The 26,215-nt window shown below is 48.9% G+C and overlaps 1 protein-coding gene across 6 annotated transcripts in view; it reads left to right on the top strand.

Moving 5' to 3' along the window:
- Cep250 (centrosomal protein 250) overlaps positions 1 to 26,215 on the top strand; it is a 46,022-nt gene that overhangs the window by 13,598 nt on the left and 6,209 nt on the right. For all 6 annotated transcript variants that reach the window (XM_050150641.1, XM_050150642.1, XM_050150643.1 and 3 more), the window contains 20 exons: positions 485 to 592; positions 1,107 to 1,265; positions 1,680 to 1,858; positions 2,333 to 2,515; positions 4,469 to 4,613; positions 5,744 to 5,890; positions 6,374 to 6,604; positions 7,972 to 8,165; positions 8,368 to 8,495; positions 8,579 to 8,748; positions 11,038 to 11,205; positions 11,594 to 11,728; positions 13,079 to 13,201; positions 14,823 to 14,956; positions 16,705 to 16,843; positions 17,548 to 17,890; positions 19,334 to 19,455; positions 20,693 to 20,813; positions 22,004 to 22,125; positions 22,924 to 25,524. In XM_050150641.1, the coding sequence (XP_050006598.1) occupies positions 485 to 592; positions 1,107 to 1,265; positions 1,680 to 1,858; positions 2,333 to 2,515; positions 4,469 to 4,613; positions 5,744 to 5,890; positions 6,374 to 6,604; positions 7,972 to 8,165; positions 8,368 to 8,495; positions 8,579 to 8,748; positions 11,038 to 11,205; positions 11,594 to 11,728; positions 13,079 to 13,201; positions 14,823 to 14,956; positions 16,705 to 16,843; positions 17,548 to 17,890; positions 19,334 to 19,455; positions 20,693 to 20,813; positions 22,004 to 22,125; positions 22,924 to 25,524 (5,652 nt within the window). The remainder of the gene's footprint in view (positions 1 to 484; positions 593 to 1,106; positions 1,266 to 1,679; positions 1,859 to 2,332; positions 2,516 to 4,468; positions 4,614 to 5,743; positions 5,891 to 6,373; positions 6,605 to 7,971; positions 8,166 to 8,367; positions 8,496 to 8,578; positions 8,749 to 11,037; positions 11,206 to 11,593; positions 11,729 to 13,078; positions 13,202 to 14,822; positions 14,957 to 16,704; positions 16,844 to 17,547; positions 17,891 to 19,333; positions 19,456 to 20,692; positions 20,814 to 22,003; positions 22,126 to 22,923; positions 25,525 to 26,215) is intronic.

Here is a 26,215-nt window from a genome sequence, read left to right as displayed (position 1 = left end):
CACAGAAGTGCTGCTCCACCATGGGATGGCAGAGTCCCTGATTCGATTCCGAGTTGCCTTTCATCTCAGCACGTTTTCTGGTCATCGACTCTTGGCAGCTCTGCACCCCTATCCACATGTGTTCCCCTAGTCTCATCTGTGTTGGAGTCCACTAGAAGGCGGACTTGTGCCCCTTTAATTCCTTTTTATCAGGAATTTGCCAACACAGACATCCACAGGACTCAAGTAACTTAGAATGAGTGATGTCAGAGTGCAGAGTTCTGGTTTTCCAAGGCTGTTGCAGTATTTCCCGCTGATAGAACAAGAACTTTAATCCAGGCTGTCATTTAGATTTCTGATCATTTATTCTGAGCTTTTATTGCCATATTACATTGTTTTCAGACTCCTTGGGCAAGTGTGGTTGACGAAATAGAATATGTCTTGATGGATTTGTGGACAAGAATGGTGAATTCTCCTTGCAGACTCTCTTCTGTTCCTTTACCAGGAGACAAACCACGCAGAGCTAATGGAGCATGAGGCCTCTCTCAGTAGGAGCGCTCAAGAGGAAAAGCTGTCTCTGCAGCATGTGATCAAGGCTATAACCCAGGCGCTCGTGAGTGTCCTGTACCTGGACAGTGCCCCTTCCCCTTGTCCTCTCTGTACCTGGACAGTGCCCCTTCCCCATGTCCTCTCTGTACCTGGACAGTGCCCCTTCCCCGCGTCCTCTCTGCTGCCTTGATTTTAGACTGAGGTTTGGTTTGAGCGTCATCATGTAGGATAAGTTCTCTCAGGGCACTTGAAGATTGGGACCCCGAGTATAGGTAAGCATTCATGTCCTGACCCTGTGTAGTGGACAGGTCCTCTATCTTGTTTCTTGTTCTGGTTCTTAGGCCATAGGCTGAATTCTGTCTTTGTCATTGCAACAGCATTTTCTTTCCCTCCCCCTCACTTACTGCCCATAGACGATTGTAGTCTTATTGCTTGGGTGTCCAAACATGAAGAGTTGAAGAGACCAGTCATGTTTTGCTCTTAGGGTTCCTGCCTGAGGAATAGGACCTGCAAAGGAGACCTTCCGGTTCCTCTGCTCTGTAATGCAGGTCTCTTGGTGACACGTGGTTGCATTTCAGGCCTCAGTGGAAGAAGAGGACACTATGACCCAAAGCTCAGATCATGAGGGCTCATTGCAGTTGGACTGTAGCGGCTTCTCCCCGTTTGATCCCCAGGACCCAGACAAGGCTCTTACTCTGGTGCGCTCTGTGCTGACTCGGAGACAGCAGGCTGTACAGGTGAGAAGCTCCAGAGCTGCTCCTCGGCCCCAGGGACAGGTGCCCTGGGCATGTCTCTCGAGTCTGGAGTATCCCTTTCAGCTGGCACTCATACTGTGTTCGGTTGCACACTAATTTCTCTGTTTGCCCAGTGGTGTCTGTATTCTCCACACCAGTTGCGTGTATCTTTGAGTGCTACTAAGCAGAGTCCTGGGATAGGGTAAATGTCCCTTATGCTACTTTGTCTGAAGATGGTGGTCTCCAAGACTCTAGAGCCACAGAGCCCAGGAACCCATGGTTCTTTGACATCTCACTTGGCCACATTTCTGTTCTCAGCTGGCTGTTGTTACTGTTTCCAGTCCCCTTGCCTTGGAGTCACTCTTTTGGTGTTGGTTCTTTGCTCTGCATCCCGTTTCTGTGGCTCTCCTTTCACAGGACCTCAGGCAGCAGCTTTCAGGCTGCCAGGAGACGATGAGCTTGTTGCAGCAGCAGCACAACCAGTGGGAGGAGGAGGGCAAAGCCCTGAGAGAAAAGCTACACAAGCTCACTGGAGAGCGGGATGCTCTGGCAGGGCAGACTGTGGACCTTCAGGGAGAGGTGGACTCTCTCAGCAAGTGAGTGAGCAGGCTGATTGTTCCTCCTTTTCGTGTCTGGTTTTTGGAAAGCAAAGCCTTCGTAATTTTATTTTATTCCATGTCTGGTTTTACTTATGGTTTTGCAGGGCTGGGAATCAAACCCCGAACCTTAGTCTTGTTAGGAAAGCACTCTTATGACTGAACTGCATTCTTAGTTCTTAAGTGTCTAGTTCTAGTCCTCATTTAGCCACTTACCCAGCATTGTCCTGTCTTTGTCCCTGGATCCATTAATGATGCTTAAGGCTGCTTTGGTTTTTATTCTATCTCCTGTGGGAAAACCTTTTTGTGTTGGTGTCTTTAAAATCATATAATAAATGGTTTTCTGCTTGAAAAAAGCATTATACATTTTTATAAATGTTAAGAAACAAGCTTCTCTCACCTTTTGCTCTACTAGGTCTTTTTCCACCAGGCTCTTTGGTCCCCAGGCCTGGACATCTCCGATCTGTATTTCAGGGAGCGAGAACTGCTGCAGAAGGCCAGGGCAGAGCTGCAGCAGCAGCTGGAGGTGCTGGAGCAGGAAGCGTGGCGGCTGCGGAGAGCCAATGTGGAACTGCAGCTGCAGGGGGACTCTGCTCAGGGGGAGAAGCAGGAGCAGCAGGAGGAGCTGCATATGGCTGTCCGCGAGAGGGAACGTCTGTGAGTGTGACTGGGCCCCTGTCACCAGGGCCTGGCCTTCCTTACCCTATCCTTCTCTCTTAGGAAGTCGAGTGCACGTGGTTCACCTTAGCTCACTGCTTCCTCCTTTGTAGGGAGCTGAGGTGGAAAGTCATCGGATGCTGCTGAGTCCCTGTAGGGTATGGGGCTGTGAGGGCCACAAAAACGAGTAAAGATGCTGGCCATGATCTCGAGGATCTTGAAATCTAACGAGAAGTCAGATGGGCAGACAGCCGTGACATGAAGGCTAGAAGACATACGGCCGCACGAGAGCTCGAGCTTGGTGTTTTGGAAGAACAGGAGCAATAGTTAATATCGAGAGCCGGGACAACTTTATGGAGGAAGGGGAGACTTTGAGCAGGGCCCTGACCTGTTTTAATTTGTAGGAAAAAGGACCAAGGGGACAGAATTGCAAAGAAAAGGAATAGGAGTTGTGGTGTGTTCAGAGTTAGCTGGCTGTGGAAAGGTAAGACCGCTGGGAAGTGATAGGAAAGTCACTGGTCAGGAAGGGAAGTCAGGGTCATGACCCCAGCTAACCTGCAAAGTCCACTAGGTGATGCTGCAGAAAGGAACCGTAGAGCAGGACAAAGGCTTGTTGCAGATTATGGCTTTGCCGCCAGGATGGATTATTCTCTTGGCAAAATAGAGATGATATTTGAAGAGTTATTGGAAAGATGGGCAATACTTCACAAAATGCTAGCATAAGCTGTCAAGATGGCTCACAGTGAGTTCAATCCACTGACCCCATAGATTGTCCTTTGACCTCCATATGTGCATTGTGGTTCCCTTCGCACACACAAGTAAATTTAATTAATTTCTTGTTTGCTTGAGACAGGGTCTCATCTGTAGTCCAGGCCAACTGTGAACTCACTTTTTAATGCCAGCAGAGCCCTGGTAGCAGCTCGTTCCTTGGTGTGGTCCCTTCCTGTGCCTTATTCCTTGTGTCTAGTTAGTAAACAATGGAAGCTTGAGGAAGCTCGAAGGTCTGCCAAAGGGTAGGGTCATGCCGCATGTTCTGCACTGAGGGCACAGCAGACAATCCACACAGATACATATGTGTTTAAAATGTGATCTACCACTGGGTAGTGGTGGTGCATGCGTTTAATCCAGCACTCGGGAAGGAGAGACAGGTGGATCTCTGTGACTTCGAGTCAAACTTGGTCTACAGAGTGAGTTCTAGGATAGGCTCCAATGCTACAGAGAAACCCTGTCTCAAAAACAACAACAAAAAAAATGTAATCTATCTGACTCGATATATAGTTAGATAAATCAAAAGTTAAAGCTGTTTAAAAAGATACCAGGGTATATTGGCTCACACTTAGAATCCCAACACTTGGGAAGATTGCTCTGAGTTCAAAGCTTGGGCTGCAGAGCAAGACCCTGTCACAATAAACAACAAAAAAAATCCCACCTATTTAAGAAGATGCACATAGGGAGGTCTCCATCTTTGCTCGTTCCATCCTCCTCACCTGCCTTCTGTTGTTCACCGTTTCAGTTAATTTCGTGTTTGTCTTTTTTTTTTATTAATTTTTTTATGGTTTATTTAACACATTGGTGTGAAGTGTCAGATCCCCTGGAACTGGATCTTCAGACAGTTGTGAGCTGCCATGTGGGTGCTGGGAATTGAACCCAGGTCCTCTGAAAGAGCAGTCAGTGCTCTTAACCACTGAGCCATCTCTCCAGCCCCTCGTGTTGGTCTTTCCAGTCCACTTCGTGCAGAGAGTCTGCTTCCTCTCACTTTTGCACGAAAGGCAGTACACTAACACTGCTATGTGCTTTGCTCTTCTCACCTGCTGTGTCATTGAGAGCTTTCCTTATTAGTTTTTAGAAGATAATTCCACAGTTTTTTAATAGAAAAAAATAATTAGACTCCCATGTCCTGTTGGGACACAAACACTCCCATACACTCCCTAACTCCCTCTCCTTCCTTCTTAGTCAGGAGATGCTGGTGAGCATGGAAGCCAAACAGTCAGAATCACTCAGTGAGCTGATTACTCTTCGAGAAGCCCTGGAGTCAAGCCGCCTGGAAGGAGAGTTACTGAGGCAAGAGCGAGTGGAAGTGACTGCAGCCTTGGCCAGGGTATGTGGGTCTTCTCCCTTGGAAAGTCGTGTGTGTTCCCAGTAGAGGGGCTGGATGGCTCATTCTTCACCCTTCAGACTTCAAATCTTCATCTATTTCTCTTCAATCGCTAGTGTGCTTCTGGGTCCTCTCCCTCCCAACATGCCCTCTACATGACATTCAGTGAGTTTTGTGAATGTGGTTGTGAGTCTCTTAAAGTTGCCCCGTGCAGGCTGGAGGCGCATACTGCTCTTGCAGAGGACCTGAGTCCACTTCCCAGCATCCACATCAGGCGCTCACAACTGCCTGTCACTCCAGGAGACTCTGATGTCCTCTTCTCAACGTCATGGACATAACACTCATATTTATACGTTTATTCATTCACAAGAAAAGAGACACAGACATATATAAACATGATTTAAAAATATAAGTCTTTAGCAGAGTGATGGTGGCGCACGCCTTTAATCCCAGCACTCAGAAGGTAGAGACAGTTGGATCTCTGTGAGTTCGAGCCAGCCTGATCTACAGAGCGAGTTCCAGGACAGGCTTCAAAGCTACACAGAGAAACCCTGTCTTGAAAAAACAACCAAACAAACAGGCTAATTAATTAATTAAAAAATATGTATATATGTCTTTAAAAAAATCATTGGCTTCTCAACTCTAGTACCACATTCAACACCCTTTGCCATCTGCTTCAACTATTTCTGGCCTACCTGCGCGAGCCCCCCACACTCCAGGTATCCTTTCTCTTGCACAAAGCATTGGCTGCACTCTCGGGTCTTCTTCCTTCATGACTTATACACTGGATACACGTGTCTGTCACCTTGACTCCCAAGCACCATCTTCCTGTCACTGTTCTTTGTCCCAAGCATTTTCTGCTCTCCCAAACTGAATGAATGCCTCCTTTGAGTTCTCAGTTGTGCTTACACTTTCTGTACTGTCGTGACAATTGTAGTTTGCACACCTTTCTGTGTTTCTGTGCTGTGAGTGCCTTTCTCATGGATGGATGGATGGATGGATGGATGGATGAATACCTTGTTTAGAATGGAAGGGAAGAGGTGGATGATATTTTACAAATGAAAGCAGGTATTGGGAGTGTGTACTGTTCTGTGAAAACTGAATGCAGAAAAAACTAACCCTTTTGTTTTTAGGCAGAACAGTCCATTGCAGATCTGTCAGCTTCCGAGAATAGCCTGAAGGCAGAGGTAGCTGATCTTAGAGCTGCGGCTGCCAAGCTTGGGGCCTTAAATGAGGCTTTAGCTTTAGATAAAGTGGGACTGAACCAGCAGCTTCTCCAGGTGAGCAAAGATTTGATTCCCGGAGGGGCTGGGCCTTACCTGATGATTAGCCATTAGCCCAAGTGCCCCTAAATCACCTCTGTTGGTTAAAAATTTAACCTCTCATTTTAGTAGGGAAAACTTCTTGTTTCCCGTTCTCCTGAGACCCAGAAATGTCATTATTCTGGGTTTTTTGTTTGTTTGTTGAGACCCTGTTTCATACTACCAAGGCTGTTCTGATCCTCCATCACTTCCCATGTACGGGGATCACAGACTTGCACCGCTACCCGTGTTACTCTGAATTCTTTGGAAGCAAGAGTTCGCCTTTTCAATCTTAATCCCAGCATCAAGCCTGTCTGGTGCCTAGAATATAAACACCAGATCAAATGGCTGGGTCTCCCCTTCTCTTAAAAGCACTCTGTGCAAAGCTGCAGAAGCGCGGGGGAGCTACCTGTATCCACTTAGCTTTGGTGTGCTGCACTCCCTTCTCTTTCTGGCCAGTAGTTGGAGCAGGAGAACCAGTCTGTGTGCGGCAGAGTGGAGGCGGCCGAGCACCTGAGAAGTGCTCTGCAGGTGGACCTGGCGGAGGCAGAAAGGCGCAGGGAAGCCCTGTGGGAGAAGAAAACTCAGCTGCAGGCTCAGCTGCAGAAGGCGGAGGAGACAGGGGCTGAACTACAGGCAGAACTGAAGAGTGTCCGAGAAGAAAAGGAAGAACTTAAAGAGAAGTTAAGTGAGGTGAGAGGACATCGTATTGTCAAGGTACTGTCCCCACGGTGTGGATACACGCTCACTGTCAGCAGAAGGAGTGACTTGGTGTGAGTGAGGTATCAGAGTCCTTCACTGATCCCCCACTCCCTATTCCTGCCTGGTCTTCCCTATAGTCTTCATACTCGGTTCAAACATCTACAGCTCTCATGCTGTGGTTATTTGTTTGCTGTCCTAAAGGCCAGCTCTCTTGTTTACTTGTTTATTCATTTTCGTCTTTTGAGACAGAGTCTAACTCTGCAGTCCTTACTGGCCTGGAGCTCATTATGTAGACCAGGCAGGTTGCAGTGTCCACCTGCCTCTGCCTCCTGAGTGCTAAGATTATTAGCTACTATGTCCAGCTAAGGCTGTGTCTCTCTGTCTTTTTCTTGGTTTGGTTTTTGGCCCTCCCTAGTGGGAAAGCATGCCAGCAGATGTCTATATAGTGGCCAGGGTTTGTGGCTGCTACTTGCTTGCATCTTAGCCACCAGGAGGCAGAGAAGGGGAAATGAAATGTCTGCTGGGCTTTTTCCTGTTTCCCTTTTAATTGAGTCTGAGACTCCACTCATGGGATGGTGCCATCCATATTCAGGTGGTTTTCCCTCTATTAATGCCTTCACAGACACGCCCAGAGGTGTATCTCCTAGGTGAGTCTGTGGCGGTCACGCACTTATATTTCTGGATCTTCAGTCAGTTGTGAGCTGCCATGTGGGTGCTGGGAATTGAACCCAGGGCCTCTGGAAGAGAAGTCAGTTCTCTTAACTACTGAACCATCTCTCCAGCCCCCTCCTAGGTGATTCTAAATCACCAAACTGACAATGGAAGTTAATGATGACAGTCTTGCTTTTCCTATCAAATCTCTCATTGTCCTAATACTTGAACATAATCCTTTCTTAAGAGTCCCTTCTCAGGGGCTGGAGAGATGTCTCAGAGGTTAAGAGCACTGACTGCTCTGCCAGAGGTCCTGAGTTCAATTCCCAGCAACCACATGGTGGCTCACAACCATCTATAATGAGGTCTGGTGCCCTCTTCTGGGGAGCAGGTACGCATGCAGGCAGAACACTGTACACATAATTAATAAATAAACAAACAAACAAAAAACTTCAAAGAGTCCCTTCTCAGATATTAATCAGGTTCTTGGTGTATATATGGGTTCTGCTGTCCCCAGCACAGAGTCTCACTCAGGAGAGCATTCTTTTTGCCCTAGGCCTCCTGATCAAGGAAATAAACAAACACCAGTTATTCCTGAGTCAGCAATGTTCAGTGCTGAGTCCAGAATCTTCAAAAACCCCTCACGCTGACCTGATGGCAGCAGCCCTGGGGTTCCGCCTCACTCTGTAGCTCATCGTTTTCCTCAGGTACGTCACCAGCAAGAAGCAGCTACAACTCAGCTAGAGCAGCTGCATCAGGATGCAGAGCGACAGGAAGAAACACTTGCTAGAGCAGTCCTGGAGAAAGAGGCCCTCGTACGGGAGAGGGCAGCTCTTGAGGTGCGCCTGCAGGCTGTGGAGCGGGACCGACATGACCTCACTGAACAAGTTCTGGGGCTCAGGTAGGGTCCACACTTAGCTCAGGCAAGCACAGAGAGCGATGCAAGGCTAAGCAGAGCTCCCTGTCCTGAGAGTATGAATTCTCAATGAGCTGTAGACATGCAGTTGCCCCATAACTTCTTGTAGCCTGTACTGCTCCAGTCCCTCCTAAGAAAGGGTAAGGGGCTTGATGAGTTAGAACTCTTCCTAATTCCCAAATCTCAGGTCAGCCAAGGAACAGCTGGAGAGCAATCTCTTTGAAGCCCAACAGCAAAATTCTGTCATCGAGGTCACCAAGGGTCAACTGGAGATCCAGATTCAAACTATTACTCAAGCCAAGGAAGTCATTCAAGGTGAGAGCCCACTGGGATGGAGAGTGTTGTTAGGTAAACGGAGTGGGGCAGAGGCTCAGAGGTGGTCTTGCCTGGCATCCTAGGGGAAGTGAAGTGCCTGAAACTGGAACTGGATGCCGAGAGGAGCCGGGCAGAGCAGGAGCGGGATGCAGTAGCCAGGCAGCTGGCCCAAGCTGAACAAGAAGGGCAGGCAGCTCTGGAGCGACAGAAGGTGGCCCATGAGGAGGAGGTGAACAGGCTCCAAGAGAAATGGGTAGGTGACGGACATGGTTGGGGATAGGAGAGGCAGACATGGCCCCCCTTCAGTGAGTCTGCCCTCTGATGCCTCTTGGTCCAGTTACTACTGCTTAGAAGAATGAAATTTGATCACCAAAGTATAAAATCCAGTTTTAGAATACTCAATCCCAGAATACCTGTCTCTGTCTCTACTTCAGCGTCTCTTTTCTGAGACAGGGTATCTCCTCGTGGCCTAGTGGGCCTCAGACTTGAACAGCTTCTAGCTATTAAGTAAATTAACATGAAAAATACTAAGACTGGTTCTTGGCATAGTGTGAGCCCTGTATCTATCTCTATCTCTCTCTCTCTCTCTCTCTCTCTCTCTCTCTCTCTCTCTCTCTCTCTCTCTCTCTCTTCTCTCTGTTGCTTGTTTGTTTGCTTGGTATGTATAAAGAATTAAGCGTGGACCATGGAAGTAGCCATAGCAGAGCCCAACTATAATCCCAGCATTCAGAAGACAGGAGGCTTGTGGGTTTGTGGGTTCAAGGCTATCTGTGTTACCAAGGGATACCCTTTTTCAAAACGCAAAGAAACTTCCAGAAGTGATGGAGCACGCCTTTAATCCCAGCACTGGGGAGGCAGAGGCAGGATCTCTGAGTTTGAGGCCAGCCTGGTCACAGAGTGAGTTCCAGGACAGGATTGCCTAGTGAGGCCCACTCTTAAACTTTATTTAAGTTTGGGCTGGAGAGAGAGCTCAGAGGTTAAGATCTCTGCTGCTCTTCCAGAGGTCCTGAGTTCAATTCTCAGCAACCACATGGTGGCTCACAACCACGTATAGTGAGATCTGGTGCCCTGTTATGGCATAAAGGCAGAACACTGTATACATAAACAATAAATAAATCTCTAAGAAAATTATAATTTAAATTTAAAAAAAAAGTTGTAAGAGAGCAATCTACCTTTTAATCATCAGGAAGATTGTAAAGCTAGATAGTCAGAAGTGGGGATTATCTAAGTGTGGAAAGGAAAAGAGAAGGGACCACCATGACAGTTAGTCCTTCCAGGGAAACTGAGGCCATTAGCTCATGAGATGTTTATAATATCTTTTACTTTGGAGTTTTTAGTGGGTATTATGCCTGGTTCTTAGTAGAGGAACCTTGTGGACACTGTTCAACAATTGTTTTCAAGGCACGTAACTCTAGAAGTGGGCGAATTTTTGCCTGCCATTTGCCAACAAACCCGCCTTAAAGTCAAGGGGCTAGAGAGGTTCCTAGCACCCACTTCAGGTGATTCACAGTTGTCTGAAAGCCAGCTCTGGAGGTCCTAAAGCCTTCCCCGGCCCCTGTGCACACACACTTATGTGACATGCGTACACACAGAAAAATAAATACTTAAAAGCAAGTAACCAATAGTCAAAAGCCATACGTGGTACTTAGAGCATGTCTGTAATCCAGAACCCAGGAGGCAGGTCCTGTTCTTCAGCGGACCCATGTTTGGTTCCCAGGACCTACAAGATCAAACCAGTTAAAAATCCCAGCGTGGAGGAGGTTGGGGCTCCTGAGGCCAAACTTCTAGCTTAGGGATTACTAGCACTTGATGGCTTTGAAAGTTGGTTCTCCTTCCAGTGTGAATTCTGAGGGTGGGACTCGAGTCCTTAAGCGGATGCAGCCAATTCTTTTACTTTCTGAGCCATCTTGCTGGCCCAGAATGTGGCACTTTGAATAGCAAAATATTCTGGTCATAGTCTAACCAGCAGTGATAGACTGCTGCTTCCTGTTTTGACATCACAGAATGGAGCAAATACTTAATTTTGTTCTAGGTTTTTTAAGCATTTGTTACCATTAAAATTCATCTTTCATATATGTTTGCAGTTGGCTTTCTGAACCCAAATGTAAGGTTTGTCATTTATGATGGTCCTGTGATTGATATTCTATACTACTGTTCTACTTTTTTGTTTTTGTTTAGTTTTTTGAGAACAGGAATTATCTGTGTAACAGCCTGGCTATCCTGGAACTCACTTTGTAGACCAAGCTGACCTCGAACTCATGGAGTTCCACCTACCTCTGCCTCCTGAATGCTGGGTTTAAAGGCGTGCACCACCACTGTCTGGCCTATACATCATTGTTTAAAACACAAATCTCACTTGACCCTTCAGTTTTAGTGGGACTGATAAGGCAGGGATCACCAAGCCTCCCTTCAGAAATGTTTAGCAGGCTGACAGCTGTCCCTAAGTCACATGAGGCAGTGCAGAGATTTGAACTCCAAACAAGCTCTCCTGCCTCCTCTGCTCACCCTCTGCTTCTAACTGTGGCTTCCTTCACATGGTCAGGAGAAAGAGCGCTCCTTGCTTCAGCAGGAGTTGGATAAGACCCTGGAGACCCTAGAAAGGGAGAGAACAGAGCTGGAAGCGAGGCTGAGAGAGCATCAGACAGAAACTGAAGCTCTCCGTGCCCAGAGGGAAGAGGAGCGAACCCAGGCTGACAGCGCCCTGTACCAAGTAAGCAGCTGGGCTATTAGGATCGCCACCTGTGATTCCCCAGTCTTCCCACTTTCCCGTTCCTAACAGCAGGCTTCGGCGGGGCTTCCTGAAGAGAGTGTAGCTACTGCTGCGCTGCTCATGAGTGGGCTAGTAGCAGTTAGCTGCAGCAGGCAGTATGTCATACTTCCTGAGGGAGGGCCAGCGTTTACCACATCCTGTGTGCTTGCAAACCAATGGCAATCTTGGCACTTCCTGGTTCTACGTTAATGGTCTTAGACTTTCCTTTGCTCTGAGCCCCCATCCTATTTGTTGGAAGAACTTGGAGCAGGTGTGATAGCTTATGGCCTCCCGGGTCAGCATGATAATCCGGAGCCTTGAAACCCTTGCCCTTCCTGCCTGTTCACAGATGCAGCTGGAAACAGAGAAGGAGAGAGTGTCCCTCCTGGAGACGCTGCTGCAGACCCAGAAGGAGCTGGCAGATGCTACTCAGCAGTTGGAGAGGCTGAGGCAGGACATGAAGGTTCAGAAGTTACAGGAGCAGGTATGGAGGGTGTTCCTGGGTCTGGTCCTTCTGCTTCCTCCTAAACGCCAGGATTACGGGTGTGATCCACAAGACCCAGTTTTATGTATTGTTAAGGATCGAACCTCAGGGCTTGCTATGAGGAGGTGGTTTTAGTTGTTATTTTGTTCTGTGTGAATGTGTATATGCGTGTGCAAATGGCACGACATGCATGTGGAATTCAACTTGTAGGAGTTGGTTCCTTCCTTCCACCATATAGGACCCTGGCATTGTCCTCAGGCTACTGCACTTGGCAGCAAGCACCTGTACTCACTGAGGGTAGTTTTTGAAGGACACACTATGCACACAATTTCACTGTCATAGGGCCCTGCAATAGACAGAAAGGGGCTTGGGAAATTCAAGAACAAAAAGAGGTTCATGGCTCTAGTGGATAAACTTGGGGATAGCACAGGAGAGAGGGGAGGGGATGAGAGGGGCCTCTCTAGCCATAGCAGGAGCTCGGGTTTTGTTTTGAGGCCAGTGGAAAACTGGTGACTGGTATTTTAAGAGCAGGGAGAACACGTGATTTTTTTTTAAGATTTATTTATTTTTATGTTATATGTATGAGTGTTGTACTTGCATGTATGTGTGTATATACCATGTGCATCCCTGGTACTTGCAGATGCCAGAAGAGGGTGTCAGATCCCCTGTAACTGGAGTTACAGACAGTTAAGAGCCTCCATGTGGGTACTGGGAATTGAACCTGGGTATTCTGCAAGAGCAAAATGCTCTTAACCAGTGACCATTTCTCCAATCCCCGTGATACATCATTTTATGTATTTCTATGTACATATTTAAGTATTTATTCTTTTATTATCATTATCTTTCTGTAGTTCTGGGGATCAAGCCTGGAGCCTTGTACATGTTAGGCAAATGTTCAGCTACTAAATTACAATGCCAGCCTAGAATATCTTTTTGAGGCATGGTCTCTGTATTATGTATCTGCCACCTGCCTGTGCCTCCCTAGTGCTGGCATTAAAGGCATGTGCCACCATGCCTAACCAGGATATCTTTTAATACAGTACTTGACTAAATGGAAGTATGTGCATGCATGTATGCAATTAAATGGAAGGAGGGGTTTGTTTAGGAGGCTGTTAGGGGGTCTGGGTTAGTGTCAGTCACAAACTTGGGCTGTCCAAAAGGTTGACTGAGCCCAGACAGTCATGTGGAAGGAGAAATACGGTGTGAGGATAGAGGGGAAACTATGCATTGCTAGTTCCTGCCTCAGCTTTGCCAACTTAGTAGGAGCAAATGGTGTTCATACACCGCAGATCTGGGGAGCCAGCTCCTGTGGAAGCTTTTCTGCACTCACTGAACCTTTCTCCTCTGCAGGAGACCACCAGCATGCTGCAGACCCAGCTCCAGGGAGCACAGCAGGAGCTGAAGGAGGCTGCCCAGCAGCACATGGAGGAGTGTGCCGCCTTCCAGAAGGACAGGGTGGATCTGCAGAAGCAGGTCTGTCCTTTCTATCTGCCCCACAGCCCTTCCCACCACAGCCAACCCCTGCAGGACAAGGACAGCCTACAGAAATAAGTGCAAGAGTTGAAGGGTGTTCAGGGCTGAGCATGTGCCTCTCAGAGTTCTGGGATTGTATTATTAGCACTCCTTATCCACAGATTCTACCAACGGCCAACTGAAAATATTGGGAGGACATTGTACTGTAAATATACAGACCTTTTCTTATTCACTAAGTAATGTTTACATAGTGTTTACATTGCATTAGGTACTGTTTACATTGTATTCAATATGATAAGTAATATGGAGATTATTTAAAATGTATAGAAGAATGTGAATAGGTTATAGTCAAATACTATATAGTTTAATTCCAGCTCTTAAGAGGTTGAGGCAGGAGGACTGTTGAGTTTGAAGTCAACCCAAACTGCATAGTGGGTCTCTGTCTCTAAAACAAGAACAGGCTAGGAAGCTGGCTCAGTTGATACAGTGCCTGCCACATGTACATAGGGGTCTGAGTTCAGATTCCCAGCCCCCATGTGAAAAGCTGGGTGCAGTGGCATGTGCTGAAAATACTGGGGCTGAAGAGGCAGAGACAGGGTTCCCTGGAGTCCACCTACCATCAGGATTAGGAAGAGGAAAAACCTGCCTCTAAAAAGAAGGGTGGGAACGATAGAGGAAGACTCACATTAACCTCTACCTCCATACACACACACATTTGCATTCATATGCACACGCACACACACACACCATATTTACAGAGCAAAGATACCGCTATATTTAACGGTTTATATAAACTTCTGCAAACTTGGATATCCAGAGGAGATGTCACAGGATACTGGGACCACTGTTATCTTTGTCTGGAGTGACTGACCATAAGCAGACTTCTCAGACAAGCCAGTGTCAGCTGTCCTTCCTGTCCTCACCTGTATTACTACATGACTTTTGCTTCTCAGAGTCCAAGAGCAGAGGATGTTCTGAGTTTTTATTTTTAAAAAGTGTGTGTGTGTGTGTACGGTCACTCACTGTGGTCTTGCCCATCACTTTGCCTTTTGGTATAGTTGTGTTCAGCCTAAGATTCTTATTTGTGTCTGCATTTATATAGCATTTATAAGGCTGTGGAGACCAACAGGCTGAAGGGTCTGGGAGAAGAGATGATTAAGAACGGGGTATGAAGCCAGCTGTTGGTGGCGCCTTTGATCCCAGCACTCAGGAGGCAGAGGCAGGTGGATCTCTGAGTTTGAGGACAGCCTGATATACAGAGCAAGTTCCAGGACAGCCAGACTATAAAGAGAAATCCTGTCTTTTTTTTTTTTTTAAAAAAAAAGGAAAGGAAAGGAAAAGAATGGTGTGTGTGTGCATGCGTGCAGTTAGATAGTTCAGAACCAACTCCTACCAATTGTCTACTGACCTCCACTAGCATATTGTAGTATGTGTTTGGGTGTTTGCTTACACAGTAAATGTTAAAAGAAAACAAGGTAGTGTAGGGACCAGTGAAATCTCCGGAATGTGGAGACAGGCCTCTGACTGGTGTGGTGTAGGAGCCTAAAGCCCTAGGTGGAAGCGTCTTCCCACCTGGCTCCCTGGGCTTTGACATCTCAGCCTCTTGCTCATAACCTTCCAGGTAGAGGACTTGAAGTCTCAGCTGGTAACCCAGGATGACTCCCACAGACTGGTGAGACAGGAGATTCAAGAGAAGGTGAAAGAAGCTCAGGAGTGTAGCCGGATTCAGAAGGAACTGGAGAAAGAAAAAGCCAGGTAGGCTAGAAAGCCAGAGGGGTGGCTTGCCTTTCACACGGTGGTCACAGTGGCATTGGCTCTTCTGCACAAGGTTCCCTCCCCATGCCTCACTCTGGCTACACTTGGAGCCGTTGAGAGTGGACACGGCCTCTGCTTTAAATCTTATGCTTGTTTTATTTCATACATGTTTAGAGAAGACCTTTTATACACCATTGTCTATGATAATGTGGACCCTACCCCAATAGAAGTTATGTTCTGTGGGGAAATTTTTTTTTTTTTTTTTTTTTTTGGTTTTTCAAAACAGGGTTTCTCTGTGGCTTTGGAGCCTGTCTTGGAACTAGCTCGGTAGACCAGGCTGGTCTTGAACTCACAGTGCTGGGATTAAAGGTGTGCGCCACTGTCGCCCGGCTCTGTGGAGAAATTTTTAATCGAATAATTTTTTAAATAAGTTGTTACAGATTATTACATATGGTATGGAGGAAAGAGATAAGGTGCTACTAGAAAGAGAGAGAAAACTGCTTTAGAAAGTGTATGGAAAAATCTTTCCCTGGAAGTTGCATTTGAACTAAATGCGAAACCAGACATGCACAGCTTTATCCACACAGAAGGCAGAGGCAGGCAGATCTCTGAGGCTGGCCACGGGTACAAAGTGAGTACCAGGACACCCTGAGCTACACAGAGAAACCACGTCTTAAAAAACAACAAAAAGATTTAAAAAATAAAAATAAATTGAATACTAGGGCTGGCGAGAAGGTTCAGCTGGTAAGGATGCTTGCTGCCAAGCCTGTGACCTGAGTCCGGTCTACAGGAGCCACACGATGGAAAGAGAGGACCCGCTCCTGAGGGTTGTCCTTTGACCTCCATATGCCCCCTCAACACACACAGTAAATAAACAGAATGCTAAACAATGAAACAGAGCTACCCCTGCAATCGAAGAGAGTTCTGTTCAGGAAGAGCAGAAGGCCTGAGGCAAACGCAGCATTCAGCGTTTGGTGAAGCCACAGTGTGGTATGACCATGTTTGCTAAAGTCCATGGGAAGGAGCTTGTAGGCTACATTTAGCAAGAAACTGTAAGGATTTCAAGTAAGGAAACCAACATAGTCAGACTTCCGATGTGTTGGAAGAGACTGAAATGGCCTGAAACATGGAGCGGCATGGGCCCATTCAGAATGGGAAGCAGCATACACTCGGTGCCCCGGGGATCCGAGAAGGAAGGGATGATCTCTTTAATAGTGACAACTGCGTCCTAAAAGCAAGTCAGGAGGCTGGTGTAGGTGTCCAAATGAGAGTTGGCAAGAAAACAGAAGGGAAGGGAAGAAGAGAAGAGCTTAAGATACATTATGGGGTTAATCCAATTATATACAGTTATAGATTGGATGTGGGTAGGATGAAGAGGAAACTGGAATGGTCATGGCTTCCATGCTATGACTGTAAATGAAAGAGCCATTCCTAGAGCCAGGGGACAGAGAGAGATGATTGGGTGGGGGATTGGGAGCACAGAGGGATGGGAACTTAGTGAATTTGAAATATGTGCATATATTTATCAGATATATATTTGAAATATTTGTATAATTTATTTGAGTGAAATGACTCCTTATATGTATGAAGTTCCTAGGAGCCCTTAGAGCCCTTAGTAGGTGTTAAATAGACAGTTTTTACTGACCCCTCCAGTGAGCATTGCTGTTTCTGTTTAACAAGTAATGCCCTGACTTGAACGGTCGGGTGAAGCATGCTCTCACCCCTACCTCTCCAACCTGTGTTTTCAGCCTGGCGCTGTCGCTGGTGGAAAAGGAAGGAAGGCTCCTGGTTTTACAAGAAGCCGACTTTGTTCGACAGCAGGAGCTGAGTTCCCTGCGCCAAGACATACAGGAGGCCCAGGAAGGGCAGAGAGAGCTCAGTGTACAGGTACCCCACTGAGCCCTGCTCTTAGAAGGGCTGGGTGAATCGTTTTTTGTCCTAAGAACGGGATAGGCTAGGGACCTCAGCGTCCCCACCAGTAGGGGAAAAGTGAGGCTGGGCAGGTCAGATGGGAACCTGACCTACAGATAGATGAGCTATGTCCTCTGTGGGGAACCTGACATCTTGAACAGAGCGTTCCCAGAGTACCCAAGTGGGCTGAATTCTTGCACAATCATTTGCAAATGTGCTTTATCTGGCTGGCAAAATACAACAGGGGGGACTTGGAGGGCATCAGCAAATACCCCACCCAGATCGGGTAAACACCAGCAAGATGACTTCTGTTCTCAATTTGCTCACTGAGACCCAAACCTGAGCCTGGAGGAGAGATGGAATTGGGAAGGAGAGAGAAGGGACTCGGGTCTGCCGTCATGCAGTCTGACTAGCCCGTGCTGAGGTCTCAGCGCAGAGTTATAATCACTGCAGGGACTGGCATATCTGTTTGCCTGGGAACATGGCCAGGGCCTGTTAATATAGCCTGAGCCCTTGTGTCGAGTGTTGGTCACCCCCAGTTGTCAGAACTACTCATTTCAGGGCCCTTGCTACCTGCCGCAGAGCTGGGCCCAATGGACCCCTCCCTATCGGGGTCAAGTGCGGGAGGTTTGAGGAAAGGGTGCCACTTGCTCACTCAGGGAGTCTACTTCCTCTGGCAGGTGGGACTACTGAGGCAGGAGGTGAAGGAAAAGGAGGCAGACTTTGTTGCCCGGGAAGCACAGCTGCTGGAGGAGCTGGAGGCCTCACGCATCACAGAGCAGCAGCTGCGTTCTTCTTTGTGGGCCCAGGAGGCCAAGGCAACCCAACTGCAGCTGCAGCTGCACAGCACTGAGAGCCAGCTGGAGGTACTGGCTGCAGAACGGCAGCCAGAGAAGCAGGCCCAGGCCCAGCTGGCTAGCCTCTACTCTGTTCTGCAGCAGGCCCTGGGGTCTGCATGTGAGAGCCGGCCTGAGCTGAGTGGCGGGGGTGACTCTGCTCCTTCCCTGTGGGGCCCTGAGAAAGGTGAGGAAGCCAGATGACAGCTAAGTCTTGTGGGCCGAAGCCCTGGAGAAGGGAAGGGAATGTAGTTCCTCTTGTAAAATAGCATCGAGGTTAAGGTGGCAAATGCTGCAGCTGCTTCCAGGTAGCCTGAATCCCGGTCTGTCTGGTAGCAGGCAAACCATTTAACCTCACTGAACTTGATTTTCCTTGACTATAAAATGGAAGTCCTACCTTAGCCCGGGCGGTAGTGGCGCACGCCTTTAATCCCAGCACTCGGGAGGCAGAGGCAGGCGCATCTCTGTGAGTTCGAGACCAGCCTGGTCTACAAGAGCTAGTTCCAGGACAGGCTCCAAAACCACAGAGAAACCCTGTCTCGAAAAACCAAAAAAAAGAGTCCTACCTTAGAATTTTTCTAGGATTATAAACATAAAGAGCTAGGCCAAATGTGGGGTGCCTGCCTGGAACCCTAGCACTCTGTAGGATTCTAAGTGCTCCCAGCCTGAGCTCCGTAGTGAGTTGCTGGGTGTCATGGTGCCTGCTCGGGTGGGGGTTGGAATAGGAGGATTAAGAGTGCAGAGTCATCCTCGAGTACTTAGTAAATTTCAGGCCAGCCTGGGCTCCATAAATCCTGTCTTTAAAACATGATAGAAAGCCGGGCGATGGTGGCGCACGCCTTTAATCCCAGCACTCGGGAGGCAGAGGCAGTCGGATCTCTGTGAGTTCGAGACCAGCCTGGTCTACAGAGCTAGTTCCGGGACAGGCTCCAAAGCCACAGAGAAACCCTGTCTCGAAAAACCAAAAATAAATAAATGAATGAATGAATGAATGAATGAATAAAACATGATAGAAGGGCTAGAGAGATGGCTCAGAGGTTAAAAGCATTGCCTGCTCTTCCAAAGATCCTGCGTTCAATTCCCGGCAACCACATGGTGGCTCACAACCATCTGTAATGAGGTCTGGTGCCCTCTTCTGGCCTTCAGGCATACACACAGACAGAATATTGTATACATAATAAATAAATAAATAAATATTTTTTTAAAAAAAGACATGATAGAAAATTTTTAGCTTGCACTTGAAAGCATAGCAGCCAACAGCCAGCATTATCTAACACAGCAGTTCTCGGCCTGTGGGGGTTGAATGACCTTTCACTGGGGTCAAATACCAGACATCCTGCATATCAGATATTTACATAACAGTTCATAACAGTAGTAAAATTATAGTTATGAATTAGCAATGAAACAATTGTATGGTTGGGGTCACCATGAGATGAAGAACTGTATTAAATGGTCGCAGCATCAGGAAGGTTGAGAACCACTGGGCTAGTGGAAAGTGTACGAACGAACCACCTAGAAGGGATGCTTTGGAGAGAGGGGAGCCAGCAGGAAGGCCAAGGCCCTGTCTGGAGAGGGACAACTGCCTCTTATTGTGGCAGCCAGGTGAGAAGTATTTTCCTCTTTTCCTCAGATCAGAATGGAGCCAGGAGACTCTTTAAGAGAGGGCCCCTCCTGACCGCCCTGTCAGCCGAGGCTGTAGCATTAGCTCTCGAGAAGCTTCATCAAGACCTGTGGAAGGCTCAGCAGGCCCGGGTATGTCCTCGGATTTCCTCCTTCCTTTTCTTGACTTTCCCCGCGATGCTCAAACAGACTGGTAACTTGGAGGAAGATGGGTCAAAGGGTGCTGCTCATCTGAGCTCGGCCTCTGTCACTCCGCGGGTCACTTACTGCCCAACAGACGTAACTGAAGCACCTGGGTTTCTGGAGCCTTGTTTTCCCTTGGAAAGTGGGTGGATGATGCTTCCCTTCCCCTGCCGCCTCTGCCCTCACACAGCACTCCACACCCCACTGCTGGGAGTGGGGGTCTTAAAGGAGCCCTATGCACTGTAAACCCTTCAACACAACACATGGGGTTTTATTTTGTATCATTTCTCGTCCAAGAATTTATTCATAGTACCAATTCCTCTGAGAAGTCAGGTAAGCTGGGAGCATTGGAATGTTTGTTTACAAGAACATTCTAGACTTAAGACTGAGCTAACTCCACCTCACTGTGCCTGCTAGTCAGTACTGAGAGCTGCCTGTGCACCAGCCACTCAGAGCTGCTGATATAGGATGTAAAGACCCAGCCTGCCTTCAAGAAGGCCTCCATGGGGAGCCCAGGCTTCACTCTGACATGGAGCCGACAGAAGGACTGGCTCAGACACGGCTAGAATATGTCAGGGGAGAGGTGACCGTGTTCTGAACTGTGAGGGGTTCCTAAGAGAGAAGGAGTGGCTGGAATAGGACACTGAGCAGTTACTTCAAAAGAAATAATCCAGGTGGGGTGGCACAGGCCTGTGGTCCCAGCATTTGGGAGGCTGAGGCAGGAGGATGATCAGGCATTCAAGACAAGCCTAGACTTTGTGGTTACTTTAAGACCAGCCTGGGCTACATGAGACTGTCTGAAATAACAACAAAAACATAGGCCCAGGGGGTGACCCTCAGGTTCACCCTGCCTTCAGGGGACTAAATAAATGCAGAAGGGTTTTGAGCAGTGGTTCTCAACCTGTGGGTCACAACCTTTTTGGGTGTTGAACGACCCTTTCACAGGGGTCGGATAGCAGATATTTATGTTACAATTCATAACAGTAGCAAAATTACAGTTATGAAGTAGCAACAAAATAATTTTATGGTTGGGGATCACCGTAATAAGAGGAACCATATTTAAGGGTCACAGCTTAGCAAGCTTAAGAACTGGTTTAGAGAGTAGGGTCATGGTGGCAGAGACTGCAGAGTATAGACAGTTTGAGCTCTACAGAGCAGGAGCTCAACCCCACCCTTCCTTTCCCAGGATGACCTGAGGGACCAGATCCTGAAGCTGACACAGCACCTGGCTGATACGGATGCCCAGAAGAGCCAGGCCCACTCAGAGTTGCAGGACCTGAAAAGACAGCTCTCCCAGAGCCGGGAAGGTGAGATGCTCAGGGCAGCAGGCAGACAGGAGGCAAGAGCAGGTGGTGACAGGGACGGGAGACTAGCTAAGGCACCTGTGAGGGGCGGCGGCTTCTTCAGCTCTAGTTCCCCTTTGCTTGGCCTTTGTGGGCATTCTGGAAAAAGGAGTTAGAAGGAACAGATCTGGGAATCTGATAGAAGTTGCTGCTTCTGCCACTGTTAGTCTCTGCAGGGAGTTGTTTTTGGTTTTGCTTTTTAGTTTTTAAAATTGCATTTATTGTGTGGTGTGCCATGGCATACTTGGAGGTCAGAGGGCAATTTATGGAAACCAGCTCTCTTCTACCTCACAGGTTCCCCAGGCATCCTGCCCAAGTAGTCAGGTGTAGTAGTGAGAACTTTTCCCTTCTGAGCCATCTCAGCCCATGCAAAGATTTTTTTCTTTTCAAGCACAAAATCCTGGTGATCCTGGGCCGGAACTATCAGACCATAAAATTGTGTTTCTCATCATTTATCCATGTTTCTTATTTTTATCATTTCCCACTATGCCCTCAAAATTAGCCTTTGAGGACTAAAGGATTATTGTGAGAATAATTTACGTACTGTGAGAAAAGCCAGGCAGGGGAATCGGGAAGAACATGCTGTCCTGTCCCTCTGCCACAGACTTGGAGGGGTGGGTACCACCTGGAAAGGAAAGGAGCCTCAAGACTGTTTCATCTTGACGTCCTATTGCAGAAGGAAAGAGCTGAGCCTTTTTAGGGTTCTCTGAGGTCTGTACACACAGCTGACCTGGGGTGTCTTCAGACTCAAACGCCTCTAGGAACCACCTACAAACTCATATGATTTGGGATTAGAAGTGGCCTCTGTTGTCATGACCACTGCCTCTCGTATCTAGAGAACGGATCTGAGGACCCCTGGGTGTTGAGGATAGAAAGTGTAGGACCGGTGCGAGGCTGGAATCGACTAGGTAATGAGGATAGGGAGTGTAGGACTGTTGGCAGGCCGTGCTGTGCCAGGGCTCACGGCTGACACGGTGCGAGGCTGGAAGCAGCTGCTGATAGACAGGCAAAGGCACAGGACACTGGGTGTCATTTTTTCCTCCTTGGCCGTGTTCCCCTGGGATTCTGATCGCTGTCCTCCATCTGGTCTACACCCTTGTGATCTCCCACCTGCGCCCATGCACCTGACTCCAGCACCTCTGCTCTTTTCAAAGAGAAATCCAAGTGGGAAGGGAAACAGAGCTCCCTGGAGTCTGAGCTGAGAGACCTGCACGAGACTGTGGCATCCTTACAGAGTCGCCTGCGGCAGGCAGAGCTGCAGAAAATGGAAGCTCAGGTAAAGTGCTGACCTGGGGAAGAGTGCCTCAGAGTTGTGTTTAGAGTTCACAATCCTGCCTCTCAGACCCACCTTGGCCTGTGCTCATATGCCTGGCTTCCTTCAGCAAATCTCAAGGTTCCCTGACGCCTCCCACCTTCCCATTATGAAGGTCACAGTGACCTTCAGCTAATTACTTTTTCTGAATCAAGATTAGACTCTTGTTTTTGTTTTTGTTTTTTTTTTCGAGACAGGGTTTCTCTGTGGCTTTGGAGCCTGTCCTGGAACTAGCTCTGTAGACCAGGCTGGTCTCGAACTCACAGAGATCCGCCTACCTCTGCCTCCCAAGTGCTGGGATTAAAGGCGTGCGCCACCACCGCCCGGCTCAAGATTAGACTCTTATTCCTATTCCTTGCTCTGGAAGATCAGGGTCTAGAAAGCCTCTTTGCACCAGGCTATCTCCCCTGAACACAGGGGAGCCCTGAAAGATGGTAGGGACACTCCTGTATAGGATCTGCTTAAGTGGAACATATTACTTCAGTCCTTGCTAAGACCTGGTCACTGATAGTGCCATAAAATAAAAGGCCAATATCAGAGTGACAGTATCAAAAAAATAATCTTGGCCAGGCAGTGGTGGCACACATCTTTAATCTCAGCACAGATGCAAGCACATAGGCAGGCAGATCTCTGAGTTCGAGGCTAGCCTGGTCTGCAAAATGAGTTCCAGGATAGCCAGGCCTACACTGAGAAACCCTGTCTCAAAAGACCAAAATAAAAAGGAAATCATCTTGTCTTAAAGCATTTGCCTCTTGTTTCCAGAATGAACGAGAGTTGCTTCAGGCGTCCAAGGAGAAGCTGACTGCCCAGGTTGAACATCTGCAAACATGTGTCGCAGAAGCCCGGGCTCAGGCAAGTGCAGCCGGCGTCCTGGAAGAAGATCTGCGAACGGCTCGCTCAGCACTGAAACTGAAAAACGAGGAGGTCGAGAGTGAGCGGGAGAGAGTCCAGGCTTTGCAAGAGCAGGGCGAGCTAAAAGTGGCTCAGGGGAAGGCTTTGCAGGAGAATCTAGCCCTGCTGGCCCAGACCCTGTCTAACAGAGAACGGGAGGTGGAGACGTTGCAGGCTGAGATCCAGGACCTGGAGAAGCAGCGGGAAATGCAGAAGGCTGCTCTGGAGCTGCTCTCCCTGGACCTGAAGCAGCGAAGTCAAGAGGTAGACCTGCAACAAGAACAGATTCAGGAGCTGGAGAAGTGCAGGTCTGTGTTAGAACACCTGCCCATGGCTGTCCAGGAGCGGGAGCAGAAGCTGTGCCTGCAGCGGGACCAGATCAGAGAACTGGAGAAAGACCGGGAGACCCAGAGGAGTGTCTTGGAACATCATCTCCTGGAACTAGAGAAGAAGGCTCAAGTGATTGAGTCCCAGAGGGGGCAGATCCAGGATCTGAAAAAGCAGCTGGTGACACTGGAATGCCTGGCCCTGGAACTGGAGGAAAGCCACCACAAAGTGGAGGGCCAGCAGCAAGTGATTGCGGAGCTGGAGGACCAGAGGGAAATGCAGAGGGTGGCTCTAACCCACCTCACCCTGGACCTGGAAGAAAAGAGCCAGGAGCTGCAGGCACAAAGCACCAAGCTCCATGATCTGGAGAACCACGGCACCCATCTGGCTAGAGAGCTGCAGGAGAGGGACCAGGAGGTGAAGGCTCAGCGCCAGCAGATTAAGGAACTGCAGAAACAGAAAGAGCAACTGACTCAAGATCTAGAGAGGAAGGGCCAGGAGCTGATGCTGCAGAAGGAGAGGATCCAGGTTCTGGAAGATCAGAGGACGCTGCAGACCAAGATCTTGGAGGAGGACCTGGAACAGATCAAGCATTCCTTGAGAGAGCGCGGGCAGGAGCTGGCCTCCCAGCGGCAGCTGATGCACGAGCGGGCAGACGATGGGAAGAGCCCTAGTAAAGCCCAGCGTGGGAGCCTGGAGCACTTGAAGCTGATTCTGCGTGATAAGGAGAATGAGGTTGAGTGCCAGCACGAGCGCATCCAGGAACTGCAGGAACACACCGGCCAGCTGGAGCAGCAGCTCCAAGGCCTGCACAGGAAGATGGGCGAGACTAGCCTGCTTCTGACCCACCGAGAACAGGAGATAGCGAGCCTGCAGCGGCACCTCCAGGAAGCCAAGGACCAAGGGGAGCTGAAAGAGCAGGCACTTCAGGGTCAGCTGGAGGAGGCCCAGAGAGCTCTGACCCAGAAGGACCAGGAACTGGAGGCCCTTCGGCAAGAACAGCAGCAGACCCGTGATCAGGAGGAAAGCATGAAGCAAAGGGCAAGTGCTCTGCAGGCGTCGCTGGAGCAGGCCCATGTGACACTGAAGGAGCGCCAGGGGGAGCTCGATGATCACAGGGAACAGGTGCAAAGGCTCCAGGAAGAGCTGGCAGCGGAGGGACGGCAGGTGCGGGCCCTGGAGGAGGTGCTGGGAGACCTAAGGGCTGAGTCTCTGGAGCACGAGAAGGCTGTGCTGGCCCTTCAACAGCGGTGTGCTGAACAGGCACAGGAGCATGAGGCCGAAGCCAGGACCCTGCAGGACAGCTGGCTGCAGGCCCAGGCCACACTTACAGAACAAGAACAAGAGCTAGCAGCTCTGCGAGCAGAAAATCAGTATTCCCGTCATCAGGAGGAGGCTGCCTGGGGCCAGGCAGAGGCTCTGCAAGAGGCCCTCAGCAAGACCCAGGCTGCCCTGCAGGACAAAGAGCAGAGTCTCCTTGAGCAGGCTGAATTGAGCTGCACTCTGGAGGCTAGCACTACCACCTTGCAAGCTACCCTGGACACCTGCCAGGCACGTGCCCGGCAGCTGGAGGAGGCCCTGAGGAAGCGAGAAGGTGAGATCCAGGCCCAGGCTCTCCAACACCAAGAGGTTATGCAGCAGCTCCAACAGGCCCTTTCCCAGAAGGAAGAAGAGCTGAGGCAGCAGGAGGAGCAGGGGCGGCTGCTGGAAAAGGCTCTGGCCCAGAGGAGTCAGGAAAATGGGATCCAAGAGAAGCAAGGTCTGGAACAAGAGAGAGAAGAGGAGGCAGGGGACATTGTGGAAAGCCTAAGGGAACTACAGCTGACTCTAGCCCAAAAGGAAGAAGAAATTTTGATGCTGAGGGAGGCCCAGCAAAGGCAGAGTTTGGACGCTTCTTCCCCAAGCCTCAGAGCCTTCCCAGCAGAGAAACTAGCTTCACAATCGCCCCCAACGCAACAGGAGCTGGAGCGGCTGCAGAATGCCCTGAGGCAGACAGAAGCCAGGGAGATCGAATGGAGGGAGAAGGCTCAGAACTTGGCACTGTCCCTGGCCCAGAGCAAGGCCAGCATCAGCAGTCTGCAGGAGATAGCCATGTTCCTACAAGCCTCTGTCCTAGAGAGGGAGTCAGAACAGCAACGGCTACAGGTGAGTCACTGTGTGGAGAGACAGGCAGGGGGCAGTGTTTGTTAGCTGATTGCCTGCCTGTGATACCTCAGACTGAGAGAACAAGGTGGTGAGCCCTTCTATACCTCAGCTGGCAGAGCAGATGAGCGACTGTAATCAGTGAGGACCATGCCTGATAGAGGAATTTCAGTGTGCTCTGAGCGTGCTTCAGGGACACCCAGGCTTCCCAAGGGTGGCACCAAATGGCTTTCTGGTAAAAGTGGTGTTTAAGGTTAAGTTGGAAGGACCTGGAAGGGAACTAACCAGGAATAGTGCAGGAGCAGCCCACGAAGATGAAGAAAAGCGGGATTGAGGATGGTGAACTCGGTTTGAAAGTAGAGCGAGGCACCGAGGGGACACAGGGACATTGCAGCAGGCAGCTCAGTGAAGGGCCTGTAGGTGCAGTGTGGAGCTGGGCCTGTGATAGGAAGGGGTGAACTTGAAAGTAGGTGGTTGATTACAGACAGTGGTTCTCAACCCATGGGGCCAGACCCCTTTGAGAGCAAACGACCCTTTCACAGGGTTGCCCTAGACCATCAGAAATATCAGTGTGATTCATAAAATTATAGTTTTGAAGTAGCAACAAAATCAATTTATTGTTGCAGGTCACCATATGAGGAACAGTCTTTTTTTTTTTTTTTTTTTTTTTTTTTTTTTTTTTTTTGTGTGGTTA

This window comes from Alexandromys fortis, unplaced genomic scaffold (genome assembly GCF_014885135.2).
Source record: "Alexandromys fortis isolate MF-2015 unplaced genomic scaffold, M_Fortis_MF-2015_v1.1 scaffold_27, whole genome shotgun sequence".
NCBI lineage: Eukaryota > Metazoa > Chordata > Mammalia > Rodentia > Cricetidae > Alexandromys > Alexandromys fortis.
This window is presented reverse-complemented; position numbering and strand designations above follow the sequence as displayed.